General features: G+C 54.7%; 1 protein-coding gene across 1 annotated transcript; it reads right to left on the reverse strand.

The window, feature by feature from the left end:
• Nucleotides 1-568: 568 nt before the first annotated feature.
• PPIF (peptidylprolyl isomerase F) lies at nucleotides 569-7,436 on the reverse strand. Its single transcript, XM_052639902.1, has 6 exons — nucleotides 7,184-7,436; nucleotides 5,904-5,934; nucleotides 5,372-5,460; nucleotides 3,557-3,653; nucleotides 2,955-3,030; nucleotides 569-1,437 (listed from the first exon to the last, which is right to left on the reverse strand). Exons 1-6 carry the CDS (start codon nucleotides 7,379-7,381, stop codon nucleotides 1,302-1,304), a joined length of 627 nt encoding a protein of 208 aa, XP_052495862.1. The 5' UTR covers nucleotides 7,382-7,436; the 3' UTR covers nucleotides 569-1,301.
• Nucleotides 7,437-13,532: the final 6,096 nt, after the last annotated feature.

Consider the following 13,532-nt stretch of genomic DNA (forward strand, 5'->3'; position numbering starts at 1 on the left):
CCTCAATCTGGCCCCCATGCCAATTTAGAAACCCCTGTAACTCCAAATTTAACTCCAAATTTAAATGGCACAGAGGGAAGTAAAGTCCACATCTAGCCCGACATAATCAGAGCTCCTTCTTTTCTAAGACCCAGACACACCAGAAATGGTGCCCTTGCCCCTCCAGACCACGTGCCAGGGCCCGTGCTGTGTACTCTCCACAGATCACGTCCAGCCTTCACCACCCTGTGCACTGGGCACTGTTATCCCATTACTCTGCTGAGCAGAACTGAGGCTCAGTTACCCAGAGGCACACCAGGGTACTCGGATGGGCTGTGGGTGCTGAGACAGTTTGTTTGAGCCTGTTTCCTCTCCTGTTGAACAGGATGACAAGAATACCCTCAGAGGTTGCTGGTGGACTGCAAGTCCACGCAAAGGCCCTGCTCAGAGCATGGAGTGACGGCAGTTAACAATAAACACTGGCTCCAAACAGTTGTGTTATAGACAGTGCTTGCTAAAGGCATGGACACCAGTCTTTTATAGAAAATAGGATTTATTTTCACATCTAAGGTGAACATAAAGAAATTTTCCAAAAGTATATTGTGTACATAATCAATAGATTTAATTTATTAAACACACAGGAAAAACAAATCAAAGCCCACCAGGAAAACACACCTTGACTTCCTTCCAGAGCACATAGCACTTACAGGTTATTTGTATTTTCAACCTGGGAATTCACATTGACAAGGCACAGCTTGCAGTGGGTCTGTCCCCCGGTTCAGCTGCTTCCACCCCCATGGGCTCTCCCCAAATACAAGAGCAGCAAACCAAGGGGATTCACAGTGGCTGGGATTAAAGGCCTCGGCTGTGGGACTGTCACAAAGGCCTGGAGTGCGCTCCGAAGGCCAAGCTCTGTAGGTCTGTGGCCCGTGCCTCCAACTCAGGTCACACCACAGCCTGGAGTAGTTAGTGTCACAGCTTCAGCTCCAGGGAGTCTAGTGGAATTATTCCGATCAGAAAGACAGTATTAAACAGATATGACAGCCCTTTACAGCAACTGGCTTTCCCCTGTGGTCAAAGAAAAGGCAGAAACCGCCTTTAAAGCTAACTCATCATCTGTGCCCGAGGCACGGGTGAACTTGAGCCGGGTGGTCACAGGCGATGACTACGAGGAGCGGCGACACTGTATCCACGATGGGTGTCCAGAAACAGGGCGCTGGGGAAGGGAGGGCACTGGGGAAGCTGCCCGGTGGGTCCTGTGGGGTCTGACATTCCTAGGAGGCCTCCTGGAAGCACACAGGGTCAGCTGGAAGCACACAGGGTCAGCTCAACTGGCCGCAGTCTGTGATGACGATCTTCTTGGATGTCTTCCCACTCTTGGAGCCGAAAGATTCTATTTTCTTCACGACGTCCATGCCCTCTTTCACATGGCCAAACACAACATGTTTGCCGTCCAGCCTGGGAGGAGAGGTGAGCCAGGTAAGCAGAAACAAGAGTGCTGCAATGTCACCCAGGGTCACAGTCCCTTGGTCATGGAATTATTTACTGAAAACAGCAGTTCTGAAAGGAACTCAGACCGGAAAGCTGGCCCAACCTCTCACAGGTCCCGTGTGGAGCCTTGCTGAGTCCCCCAGCACACACCAGAGGACGGCTCCCTCCCAGGCTGTGTTCTGCCTCACCTGCTGTGCAACCTCGGCCCAGGCCACTCAACCTGAATCCTGGGAACCTCACCTACAAAGAGTGACTTGTTCTCATTCTGCACAGGGAGATGATGGGATATTGAACTACTCTGAAGAAATAAGTCTGTGTAAATGGAGTCATTTTAAGTGTTTTTTTTTTTTTTTGATGTGGACCATTTTTGAAGTCTTTATTGAATTTGTTACAATATTGTTTCTAGGGTTTATTTATGGGTTTTTTTTTTGTTTTTTTTGGACACGAAGCATGTGGGATATGAACTCCCTGACCAGGGATCAAACCCGTACCCCCTGCATCAGAAGGTGCACTGTTAGCCACTGGGGCACCAGGAAAGGCCTCTTGGAACCGCCTTAACTGTCAGGAGCTTTGAGGTGAGAGCCAAGGCGATACGCATGGTGAACCCACTCGAGTCCCAAGCAGCTCTCAGCCTGAGAGAGTCCTGAGAATCTAGAAGGCAGCTCAGTTCAGGGCCAACAACCAAGACTGGTTACACCTTGGGTTCCACCAGGGGTTTTCACAGGAGGGCAGGCAGGGCCAGCAACAACCTGCCCACTCCAACATCCGTGTCCCTTCTGGCTCAGAGGCTACAGACCACTAGTATCCGCCACCACCTGGGTCTCCCTAAAGTCCTTGGAAACAGGCTTTATTAAGTTTTAGCTCCAGGCCAGCTGTTGTCCCCTCACCCCGCTGAGATGCCTCAGGGTGAGGACACAGGGGACTCTGGGAAGCGAAAACTGATTAGGTAGTGGGAAACTGACCCGGGAAGACATCCCTAAAATACAAGGGCAATGGGAAAGAGGGTTCCGACGGGGCTGTTGGCTGCCACAGGCTGGTGCTAATGCCTGATGAGAAATCCAGTATGATATCCAAATGCTGTCTACTGCAGCATTTTGCAAGGTGCAGCCCAAAGTTAAATAAGCTGGGAAACGGCAGGTTAAACCAAGTGAGCAAGCTTCTGCCACAAGCCATCCCGAGGCCTGATAAGTTCTGCAGCATTTCCCCAATGTATTTGGTAAGAGAATTCTTTCCTGTGTGTATGTGTGCATGCTCAGAACACTGAGAAATTCCAGCTACAGCAACAATGGGAAGCCTGATAAAAGACAGAGTTGCAAAATAACCCAAATTCTTCCTCAATCCTTTTGGGGCCTTTCTCCTCTTACACACTTAGCCGGGTGAGGGCTACTGCCCCAGAGCAGAGTTTGGCCTCAAACTATCCTCCCGCTCCAGCTCAAGGCCACCCCTGCTACCCTGAGGGCCTGGACCAGGAGTTGGCAACTTACCAGTCTGTCTTTATGGTGCAAATGAAGAACTGGGAGCCGTTGGTGTTGGGGCCCGCATTGGCCATGGACAGGACACCTGCAAAAACAAGTGGGATGAGCAGGCTGCCCCAGGAGGCATATCACCTGGGAGCTGTTCAAGAGCGGATGACGCACACCACAGGAAGGATGCTTGCGGCTGAAGATACTTGGGGCTCAGAAGAGGAGAGCCAAGCCCAGAGCACACAGCCACCCAGGGCCTTGACGACACAGGAGGGAAGGGCCTCCTGGAAGCTCTCAGTGGTAGAGCAGGGGCAGGACCTCCAGCCCTGAACTCTAGCTTTTTCCACATCGCACGTTGGGTCCTAAAGGTAACACAAAGCTAGGGCTTTGCTTAACGGCTCTCAGAGAATGGTGGTCAAAGAAAGGTTTGTTTTTGAAACTGAGAGCTCAGGATGAAAAAGCCTCTGGGACAATCCAGTAAGCCCACCCATCACCCTGAAGGAAGGAAGATGTGTCCCTAGATGTGGAGCCATCCGGTTGCAGCCTGCAGGCCTGCTGGGGTGGCAGCGCCAGGCTCAAAGCTCAGGGCACATGCCCAGGTGGGGATTGACAGCCTTACTCACCCGGCCCCTCGTGCTTCAGCTTGAAGTTCTCATCAGGAAAGCGGCTTCCATAGATCGACTTTCCCCCCGTGCCGTTGTGGTTGGTGAAGTCACCAGCCTGTGAACACGGAGCGCTAGCTGAGAGTCGCCACTAGAGTTGGCAGAGGGGTGCTATTCCCATGCTGGGACACAGCGCCCAGCCCCCCAGGGCCCACCCAGCTGGGAGCCCTCAGCCAAAGGGGTCAGAAAACACCCAATGATAGAAGGGCTGATATAATGCTAAGGAACGTAAGCAACAACAAAATAAAGGTTTAATACTTTCTGCCCCAATAACTACCCTGGTTTCCGAATGATTCATTTTTGTCTGAGTGAGATTTTAAATGATCCTTAAAGATTCTCAGCCATTTCGAGCTGCTTCTTAAGAGACCTAGAATTTTCTACCCACAACTCTTGGAGGGTAAACAAGGAGGAGGCCAGGAGTCCCTGCTCCCCAGTGCGGTCTGTGGGTAGCTGGCACAGAGGCAGGTCCCTCCGCTGAGCCCCAGTTCCTGTCCCAGCATCTCCCTTTCACCCGGCCTAGGACAAAGTCCACCCAGGGCTGGTGGTCTTCCTCACGGCTTGCCCAAGGCTTCCACAAGGAGCCACAGACAGAAGAGCCCAGGGTCTGCCAGCCCCAGCCCCCAGCCCCCATCATATTGCTCTTTTCCTGAGATGACCTCCTCGGGTAACAGGGATGACCTGACTAGCCCTGCTTTTGAAGCATCCACAAATGCCAATAAGGTGTCCCCAGAGAGGACTGGGCCTCCCGGTGCCTGGTCCCACCATCCCATGCCTCCAAGAGCCCACCAGCTTTGGAGTCCCTGCCCTTGCCTACTGTGGTGAGAGTAAGATCCTAGCCCAGCTTGGACATCCGCTTCGGCTCCTGCTCAATCTATAGCCTCAGGCAGAGCTGGGGGCCTCTGCAGCTGAAAGCCACGGGCTGTGGCCAGGCCTGTCCCACAGCCACAACCCCCTCCAGTCGCTGCATTCCTCATGTTCAACACGTCAGCAGGCCCAGCCCCAACCCATGCTGCTCACCACGATGTGACGACAGCCACCAGGTCAGGGCAGAGGGAACTGGGGGGCAGAGATCCCAGCTGAAAGGACTTCAAAGAGGTCATGGCAGCCATGCTCCTGCCTCCAGGCCTGCTGGCCTCAGACATGAGCCCCTGTCTTAGCAGGGTCTGACCTAACACAGGACAACCCTCAGCATGGCTCAGGCCCTGGCACCGGCGGAAATTCTCGCCTGCCACACCTACCCACAAAACTTCTAACACAGCAAAGCTAATGCTCCTGAAAAGAGGCCGAACATATGACTAAAGAGCAAACGCATTTAACCGAGAAAGATGCCCTATGCTGGAGAGAGGCTCCAAGTCCGGACCTGCGTGTTCTTGTCTGTGCCTGGCCTCCCTCCTCCTCATCTCCTATGCCGAGTGCTCAGTGGGACACACTGGGGGCTGTGGGCAGAGACCGAATACGCTGTTACTCCAAAGCCTCCAGCACATCCACACCCCGATGCCATTCTCCCTCCGCCGCTCCACTCTCCCAGCCCTGCCAAGCAGGGCCGACCTGCCGCTTGTCCTGTTGCTTAGCTCCTGGGGCAGGGAAGGCATTATGGCTGCCAGGACAAGCTCCAGACTCTCAGGAGAGGACAGGCTGAGCGAATGGCCGCGGTTGCCCTCCATCCAGTACTCTCCAGGCACAAACACACTGGCTAATCCCCGTGACATTCTCCAACGTGGCCCTGTCACTATGCCACTTACAGAAGAAGTCGAGGCAGGAAGAGGCCCACCATACCTGGCACATGAAGGACGGAATCACTCTGTGGAATGTGGACCCTTTGTATCCAAAGCCCTTCTCCCCAGTGCACAGGGCTCTGAAGTTCTCTGGGGTGGCAGGGGGAGCAGGTGGTGAAGGAAAAAAGCAGGTCAGCAGGGCCAGGCCTCAGTGCAGGGGCCACAGCTGGTTCCAGCCGGCGCCCTCTCTACCCACCCACCCCCCGGACATGGAAAGAGCCCTGCCTTGGGATCTCTGCTGACTGTGTGACCTGGGACAAATCACCCTGTGCCCTGACCTCAGCATCTGAGCACTGTGGCAGGAGTAGCACCGGGTCAGTGGGGCAAGGAGTCCAAGTAAGTCCACCCTCCACCAGGAGGCTCAGAGAGGGTCGGAGGCTGCTCCAAGGTCCCCAGCAGCTGAGCACATGTGGTGGTGTACTCCCATCTGGCCATAGGTCTCCGCCCTGACTCCTCTCACCATCCCACCCACCTCGCCATGCCCCCTCTCTTCCATGTGGCCCAGACTCAGAAGGCCCCGGTCCCCGTCTTACCTGCTGTCTTTGGGACGACATCTGCCTTCAGCTGCGGGGAAAGAAGAGGGAAGACAGGCTCAGTCCAGAGGCAGGAGAACGAAGGACCCAACCCCCTACATGGTCCAGGAGCCAGGGAAAGCACCATTCCTGTCATTCTCAATCCTCCATGGGAGGCCACCTAAGCAATCATTTCTGCCAGCTGCTTCCTGAACTGCAGGTTGGGAGGGGCAGCCTCGATTTCCCAATCTGTCAGAAGAGATGACAACACCACCCTGGCCTTCTTCTGGGGGCAGAACTGGCAGAGCGGCTTCAGCTGGGCTCAAAGCATCAGAGACCCAGGGCCCGGAGAGGGTGGCCCCCGGGGGGAGCCAGTCCAAGCTCCCCAGTGGGCAGGTGGGAAACTGAGGCTCAGAGAGAGGCAGGAGGGTCGGGGAAAGGGAAGGCAGGAGCCCCATCCAAGCCTGCCTCTTGCCTCCCAGTTGCAAGAGCCACTCTGGTGCCGAACCTTTAAAATAAATGGGTGCTCTCCATTTTCCAGAAGAGGAAACTGAGGTTTAACTGAGACACCTTTGTTTAAAATGGGCTTGAAGGCTACACCCAAGCTTCCCCTCTGTTACTTTCTGGACTGCGTAGGTTTCTTGCTTTGTCTTTCAAAAAGGCCCACAGAGCTGGGGCAGGCACTGTGTCACCTTGGGAGGGTGGCTGGGGTTGGAGTTGGGGCGAAGAGCTCTGAGCACAGTGCCCTGACCCCAAGAGGTCTATGCCACGTCTGTCTGGTGGCTGGAGCTTGGGGCCAGGCCAGCCTGAACTGCTGGAAGAGGAGGCGGCCCAAAACCACCTTAGCTCTCCGGACAGCCCGATAGCAGGGGGCGGGCCTGGGGCCGGCTCCGCCTTCTGCAAGGGCCACCACGTGAGCTTCCCGCCCGCCCGCCGCCGCGACCCCCGAGCCCCCTGACACCCACCTCGAAGCTTGGGCGTAGGCGCCCACCCGGTTAAGTCTCGGAGCCCCCCCACGGCCGGCCAGCGGGGCGGACCCTCCTAGCCTACGATCTGACCTTGAGCTTTCTCCTCCACACGCGCCTTCCCTCCCGCCTCCACTAGTCCAAAGACCCGAAGGGGAGGCCTGGAGAGACCAGTCCGATGGCCCTTCTTAAGAGATGGGGAAACTGAGGCCCAGAGCCCGGGGGCAGGAAGCAAGGTCACCCAGTGAGCCAGGCACAGCGCCGGCCTGGAGTCCAAGGCTCTTCCGGGACCATCCCCCACGCCCAGTCCAGCGCGGTCCGGTCCGGTGGTCTCACCTCCAGCACCACGCGGCCGAGCGGCTGCCCGTCAGCTCCCACGTCCAGGTACACGAGCGGGTTCCCGGAGGAAGAGGACGGGCCGCGGGAGCCGCTGCCGCTGCTGCAAGCGCGGGCCGCGGGGAGGCGCAGGCGCGCCGAGCGCGGGCTGGAGAGCAGGCCGAGCAGGCGGGGGCCGCAGCGGAGCGCCAGCATCATGGGCGCGCGGGTCCGAGCTAGAGATCAACCGGCGAACGGAGAGGACGCAAGGCAGGGTCACTAGTGCCCAGAGGGCAGAGTCAGCAGCCGCCGCGCACCGCCGCCTTTATTGGCCCAGCCGGCCTCGCGGCCCCGCCTCCATCCCGCCTCCTCCAACCTGTTCGCGGGCTCCCCCTGCTGGTCCCAGCTGGCAGCGCACCCCGGCTGGTGGGGCGGCGGGGCGTGAAGTCTGAACACACCCCAACCAGGGCTGGAGACCTGAGGGACAGATGCGACTTCGCCAAGGGAGGCCGGTTCTATTTTGTGAGGGTCCCAATAGATGAAAAGAGGGGTAAATGCTAAAACGTGGTTAACTCCAAAATAGGAGCCGCCATATGTTTTTCTTTGAATATAACAGAAGTCTGCCTTTGAGGCTTTTGTGTTCACTGTCCCTTGCCCCATAGGCCCTGCAAATGGACAGACGGACCGAGAGACTGTGGCAACTGAGAGTCAGTCAAAGAAAGCTGGAGACGAGAGGCGGGATTAGAATGAGAGGTGACAGGAGGAGACAGGCAGACACCTCCCATTGTGAACACAGGGCTCCTTGTCCAAGCCTGGGCTTGTCTCCAGATGCTTCTAGAAACCAGTCCCTCTTCCATCCTCAGCCTGGGCCTGTCATGCTCTTACCAGACCCCCAGCCCTCCGCCAGGACTGGGTCTGACTCCCCCTCCCTGACCCCCAGACTGATAGTCCTGAATGCCAGCAGCCAGGACAGATGGCTGCTAGCTCCCCTCCTGCCCCTAATCCTGCCCCCCAAACTGCTTCTGCGGGTAACATACCACAGGGCCCAGTCCAAGGAAAAGCGAGAAGGCAAGATGGGACAAGAAGGGGAACTGAGAGCGAGGAACCACAGTGAGGGGGAGTCTACCCCACACGCTGAGGTGGGCTTCACAGAAGCCTGCGGGCATGGGAGGCCCACAGGAAATGAATGACCGGCAGGGGACTTGAGAGAGCATCTGAGCCAACATCTGCAGTTCCCAAGATGTATGACTGAGGCTGGGAGAGAGGAAGGCACTGCCCAGAGGTCAGCAAACCGGGAAGTCCCCCGCCGCCAGCCAGGGCCAGTCCTCCCAGACCACTCTGCAGAATAGTGTGTGATTCTAATCTCTCCCCTTCTTGTTTTCCAGGCCTGTTCCAAGAATAAAAGGAACAAGAGTAAGGGGGTTGGTCAGCTATTAAGTGCTGTGCCATGAGCGTCAGTGCTGGGCAGAGTGTGGATGGTTTTTGCTCAGACAGTGGTGGGCCTCAGCTGCAGGGGCTCAGAGTTCTGAGTGGGCAGAGAAGAGGGTGGGATTTGGGCCTTGGAGTTAGATGAACTTAAACTCTAAATTGACCTGCCCCAGACCCTGAAATGACTCTGGGAAGAGGTCAGGCAGCAAAATGCTGACCTGAGGTAATTCATGAGGGCAGAGCAGAGGGTCCTAGCCGCATGGGAATGCTGGCTTGGCCCTTTTCTGGAAGTCCACAGTCCTCTTTTCTATTTCTGGCCCAGGAGGAGCCTGGTCACTCATTGGTACCCCAGCTGCCTCCTGGAGCCCAGATGCTCCCCAGGTCCCAGTCCAGGACAGGGCCTTACTCTGTCCTGAGGAATAGCTTCTCCTTTTTGTGATTGTACCTTGAAGTAGAATAGGCTTGCTTAGGAAGCTGGCTTGCTCCCTGCCCTATGTGGGTCCCCAGCACATCCCCCACATCCTCCCCTGTATCAGCGCATACTGCAGATTCCAAAGAGGAAGAGAAGAATCACCTTACATGTCAGTTCCAGGCCCTGGGCTCAGATAGCTCTCACCTAACCAAGTGTATTCTCAGTTCCCTATTGTCTTGCAAGCCGGCTCCTGGAGGGACTCTGTCTCAATGGAGTATGAGAGCCCAGCGCCAGGGAAGAGCTGCCTTCACTTGTGTAACGGCTTTAATTTCCAAAGCCCTTGCCTAGCCCTCACCACAGCCTGAGAAGCAGTTCCATTGCATAGATGGGGAAGCAAGGCCCAAAGTGTTAGGCTGGGAGTTGCCCAAGGACAGAGCTGGAAGGAGTCTGACTCCAAAATCAGGGTTTGCATTTGTCGTGATTATCAAGGAGCTGGTAGTTGGGACAGAGTGGGGAGGGCAAGAGAGAGCAACCTTGGACAGATGACACAGCAAGAGAGAAACTAAGGAGTTAGCCAGGGGGCTGTGGAACTTAGGGGACAAGGAAGATGGTTTCTGTCTGGGGGGGTCAGCCTGGAGACAACTGCATTTGAGGGACAGAGAGAAAAAGATGCAGAGGAGATTCCAGAGGGGGAATGAGCCAAGGCCAGCCCAGAACTGGGAGAGGTCAGGCCACCTTCAAGGAAAGGCTCCAGTGTTAATCATGAGCTGAAAGCCTGGCAGGGGATGAGGCGTGGCAGTCACAGAGAATCCTGAAGGCCAGCTTGAGGTCTCACATTGTTGAATATCACTGGGAGACCACGGATGATACAACACTTCATCCCACTGTGTTGCTCCTTCTCTCCTCTTTGGAAAATCAAACATCATCACTGCCTCTTGCCTGAGCCAGAGAAAATTCCACCTGCTCCACAGGCTCGGCTGTGAAATCATTTCTTCCTGTGCTGACCTCAGTTGGCATCAGGAGCAGGGACTGTCCCTGGACTGAGCCAGGGACTGAAGCATGCCCAGTCCCCACCCAGGTGAGATGGGGCAGGTGTCACCACCGCCCTGGCTCTGAGGCTATTTATAGACTCCGTGTCATCCTCAGAAACAGCAGTTTCTCTCTGCTCAGCCCAAGTGGCTTCTTATCCAGGGTGTTAATGGTTTTCATCACTCAGGGATCCTGTAAAGCCATCTTTAGACCTCACAGAGCCAAGGAGCAGTCAGATTATGCTGACATCTGGGGTTGCAAGCTCAGATACCTGTTGGGGCCAGGCAGTGACACCTCAGGGTGAAGCATGCTGGGCATGGCTATAGGGAGAAAGTGGAGGTGGCACTGTGTCCAAACAGCACAGTTCAAGGGCAGCTCCTGCCCCAGCCGGTCAGTTACTGTACGTATACAATGGGTCCAGTGTAGTCAGTCTTCTCATTTTTCAATAAAAACTGAAAACTTTGGGTTTTATGGAAATCTCCCAACTCTCATATATTGGCAACTCATTTGAAAATAAAATTAAACCCTGAATAAGCCCTAAACAGCATATTCACACCCTGGCTGGGGCCTCTGGCCCTGTAGTTTGCAAGCTCTGATCTCTACTGTGTAGATGAGAGACCTGAAGTTCAGAGAGGGACAGGAACTTGCTTCTGGTCACACAGCTTCGAAGTACTGGGACTGGTCAAACCCCTCTCTTCACACTTACTGGGGCTCTTTCTGCAAGATTCACTCAGCAGACATATTTTCAGGGCTCCTACTAAATGTGGGGTCTGAGCTTTGCCCTCAAGATACAGGATAGCTCCTGTTTCTTCTAGGTGGTCTGTGGGGTTACTAATGTCTGCGTCACAGAATTGTTCATATTAGGGAGCTGGTGAGGGGCACTGAACATGAGGGCCTCTGTGAATGAATGAATTAATGAATGCACACTGCCTAACCTAGGCCAGCTGAGGACTCAGTCAAGGTGGGAAGGATGGCTTCGACTGAATGATATGGTGCCCTATAGATATGTACCCTAAGGTGCACTCCTGTGAGTGGATTTTTTATGGGTGGATTTAAAAACATACATATTTATTATTTTTATTTGGCTTTGCTGGGCCTTAGTCAGAGTATGTGGGATCTAGTTCTTCAACCAGGGATCAAACTTTGCCCCCTACATTGGGAGTGTGGAGTCTTAGCCACTGGACCACCGGGGAAGTCCCTGATAGATGGGTTTTTTTAATGGGTAGATTTTTACTACTGCTGACCCAAGACTCCCTTTAATAACGTAAGAACACCATCGTCACACCAACTGGTGTGTAATATTTGGAGGCTTGCTTAAGTATATTCATAAGACTGTGTGTCTTTTGATCCACAACACAACTTGTGAGGTCAGCTGGCCTGGAATGTTATCGCACCTGGTACTGAAGTGACTTAGCAGCAGCAGCAGCAGCAGCAGAGGAGGAAACTGGAGCTGTAAGTAGCAAAGTGGCAGACAGCCTAAGGCTATACCGAGGAGCCAGCCCTTGAGCCAGGGTCACTGAGTTTGGGCTCTTTCGACTCTATAAAACAGTTATGGGGCTAAGACTCCATGCTTCCAATGCAGGGGGCCTGGGTTCAATCCCTGGTTAGGGAACTAGATCTCACATGCTGTAGGTAAGACCAGGGTGGCCAAGTAAACAAACAGATACAAAGTTATGATGGCATCTTTCCCTGATCCCACCTCCAGTGAATCAGGCGGTCTATAAGATGGTCCCCAGTGATGCCCCAGTAGTCACAGCCTGGCGTTGCCCCCATCTTGGATGTGGGCTGGACATAACAACTTCCTCCTAGTGAACAGAATAGGGCAAAAGTGATGGGGTGCCTCTTCCAAGATCAGGCAACAAGGAGACTGTGCTTTCTGCCTTGGCCTCGCTCTCTCTGTCTCTCCTCAGCAGCTGCCCTGTTAACACACTCGGGCAGCCCGTGGAGGTCCCGGTGGTGAGGAACCCAAACTGGCCGCTACAGGAGGGACTTGGACATGCATCTTCTGCAGGCAGCCAGCAGCCATGTGAGCCAGCCTGGACGTGGATCCTGCAGGCCCCGTAGGGCCTTGGGGTGACTGCCGCCCAGCTGGCGCCTTGACTACCACCTCCTGAGAGACCTTGAGCCAGGAGACTCAGCTAAACCATGCCCGGACATCTGACCCACAGGAATCCTGAGACAATAAAATGCTTGTTCCTTTAAGCTCCTCAGTGTTGGGTCACGTGTTATGCAGCATGGATAACTAATAGATAGATGATATCTGTAGCTAAGGCCCTTTAAAACCCAGCTCCTATCCCATCGCTCCACACACAGCTCCATGCTGACCTGCCATTTCAGCAGGCTTGTGTCTTCAGCCACTCTTGGCAGAGACCTCAGGGCCCAGTTGCTAACAACTGGCCCTGAGAGATGGCCTGATGGGTCTTGGTGACCATGTGGGCTGGGCTGCTATTGTTATCTCATTCCTCTGAAGGAGAATACGTGGAGCCTGAGAGAGAGGGGAAGGTGTGAGGAAGCCATTGGCAAGAGGGCCTGAGCTAGGGATTAGCTATGGCATTGCAGTGGCCTCAGGGAAAGGACAGTACTGCTTAATAATTTGGTGCAGGGCTTTGCACTAAGCACTTTCTAGACATCACCCCATCCTCAGCAGGAACCTGCTAACTGGGGGATTCACTCTGTTTACAGATGAAGGAATGGGTGTCCAGAGAGGGTAAGCAATTTCTCCAAGGTCTCTCTAGTGTCCAGTGGAGACTGGCATTCTTCCCCATTCCCCTTGGCGCTGTGTCTTCCTTCAGGAACTGGTGGATTCCAAGTGGCACCACTTAGCTGGATCATACCAGATATCATCCCTTTCAGGAAGCCTTTCTTCCGGCTAGCCTGACACCATGCTTGGCGGTTTTGATGTGCAATTCCATCTATCCTTGTGATAACTCCACAAGGGAGAGGCTCCTGTCTGCACGTGGTGAGGACAGCTCCCAGCCAGTGACTTACCCAAGGCCACACCGATACCAGGTGGCTGAGCAGGACTTGCCCAGGTCTGGCTGGCTCCAAAGCTTGCATTGTCCCCCGCTCTGGCTGGGTCTTCTTGCCCTAGAGAATCTACCATTGGTTTTCAGCCCTGCTGGAGATGGCGTCTACTTGCACAGGTGAGCGATGTATAAACACAGTTATTCACACAGAGTCAACGGGAAAAGGAGCCCTCAGCAGGACTCAAGAGCCTCCCAAGGGAGCTCAGGTCAGCCATCATGCACACCCTCTCCCACCTGTGTTGACCAGCCTTGGTCGGTATTGTTATCCTAAGGACAGGGCCTCATTGCCACATTCCCTAAAAGTGGGACTTGAGCCTCTGCCAAGTCTAAGGGGCTGCTTGGGCCAACCTCATCTGAGCTCTGGGCTCTACTCTGTGGCTGCCAGGAGGCAAGGGCTTGCAATTCTGTATCCCCAGCCCCTCTTTTGGTTTGTTTGTTTCTCTCGTTGACCTGCGTGATTTTCTTGAATCTATTG

Source organism: Budorcas taxicolor, chromosome 5 (genome assembly GCF_023091745.1).
Source record: "Budorcas taxicolor isolate Tak-1 chromosome 5, Takin1.1, whole genome shotgun sequence".
In the NCBI taxonomy this organism is placed as follows: domain Eukaryota; kingdom Metazoa; phylum Chordata; class Mammalia; order Artiodactyla; family Bovidae; genus Budorcas; species Budorcas taxicolor.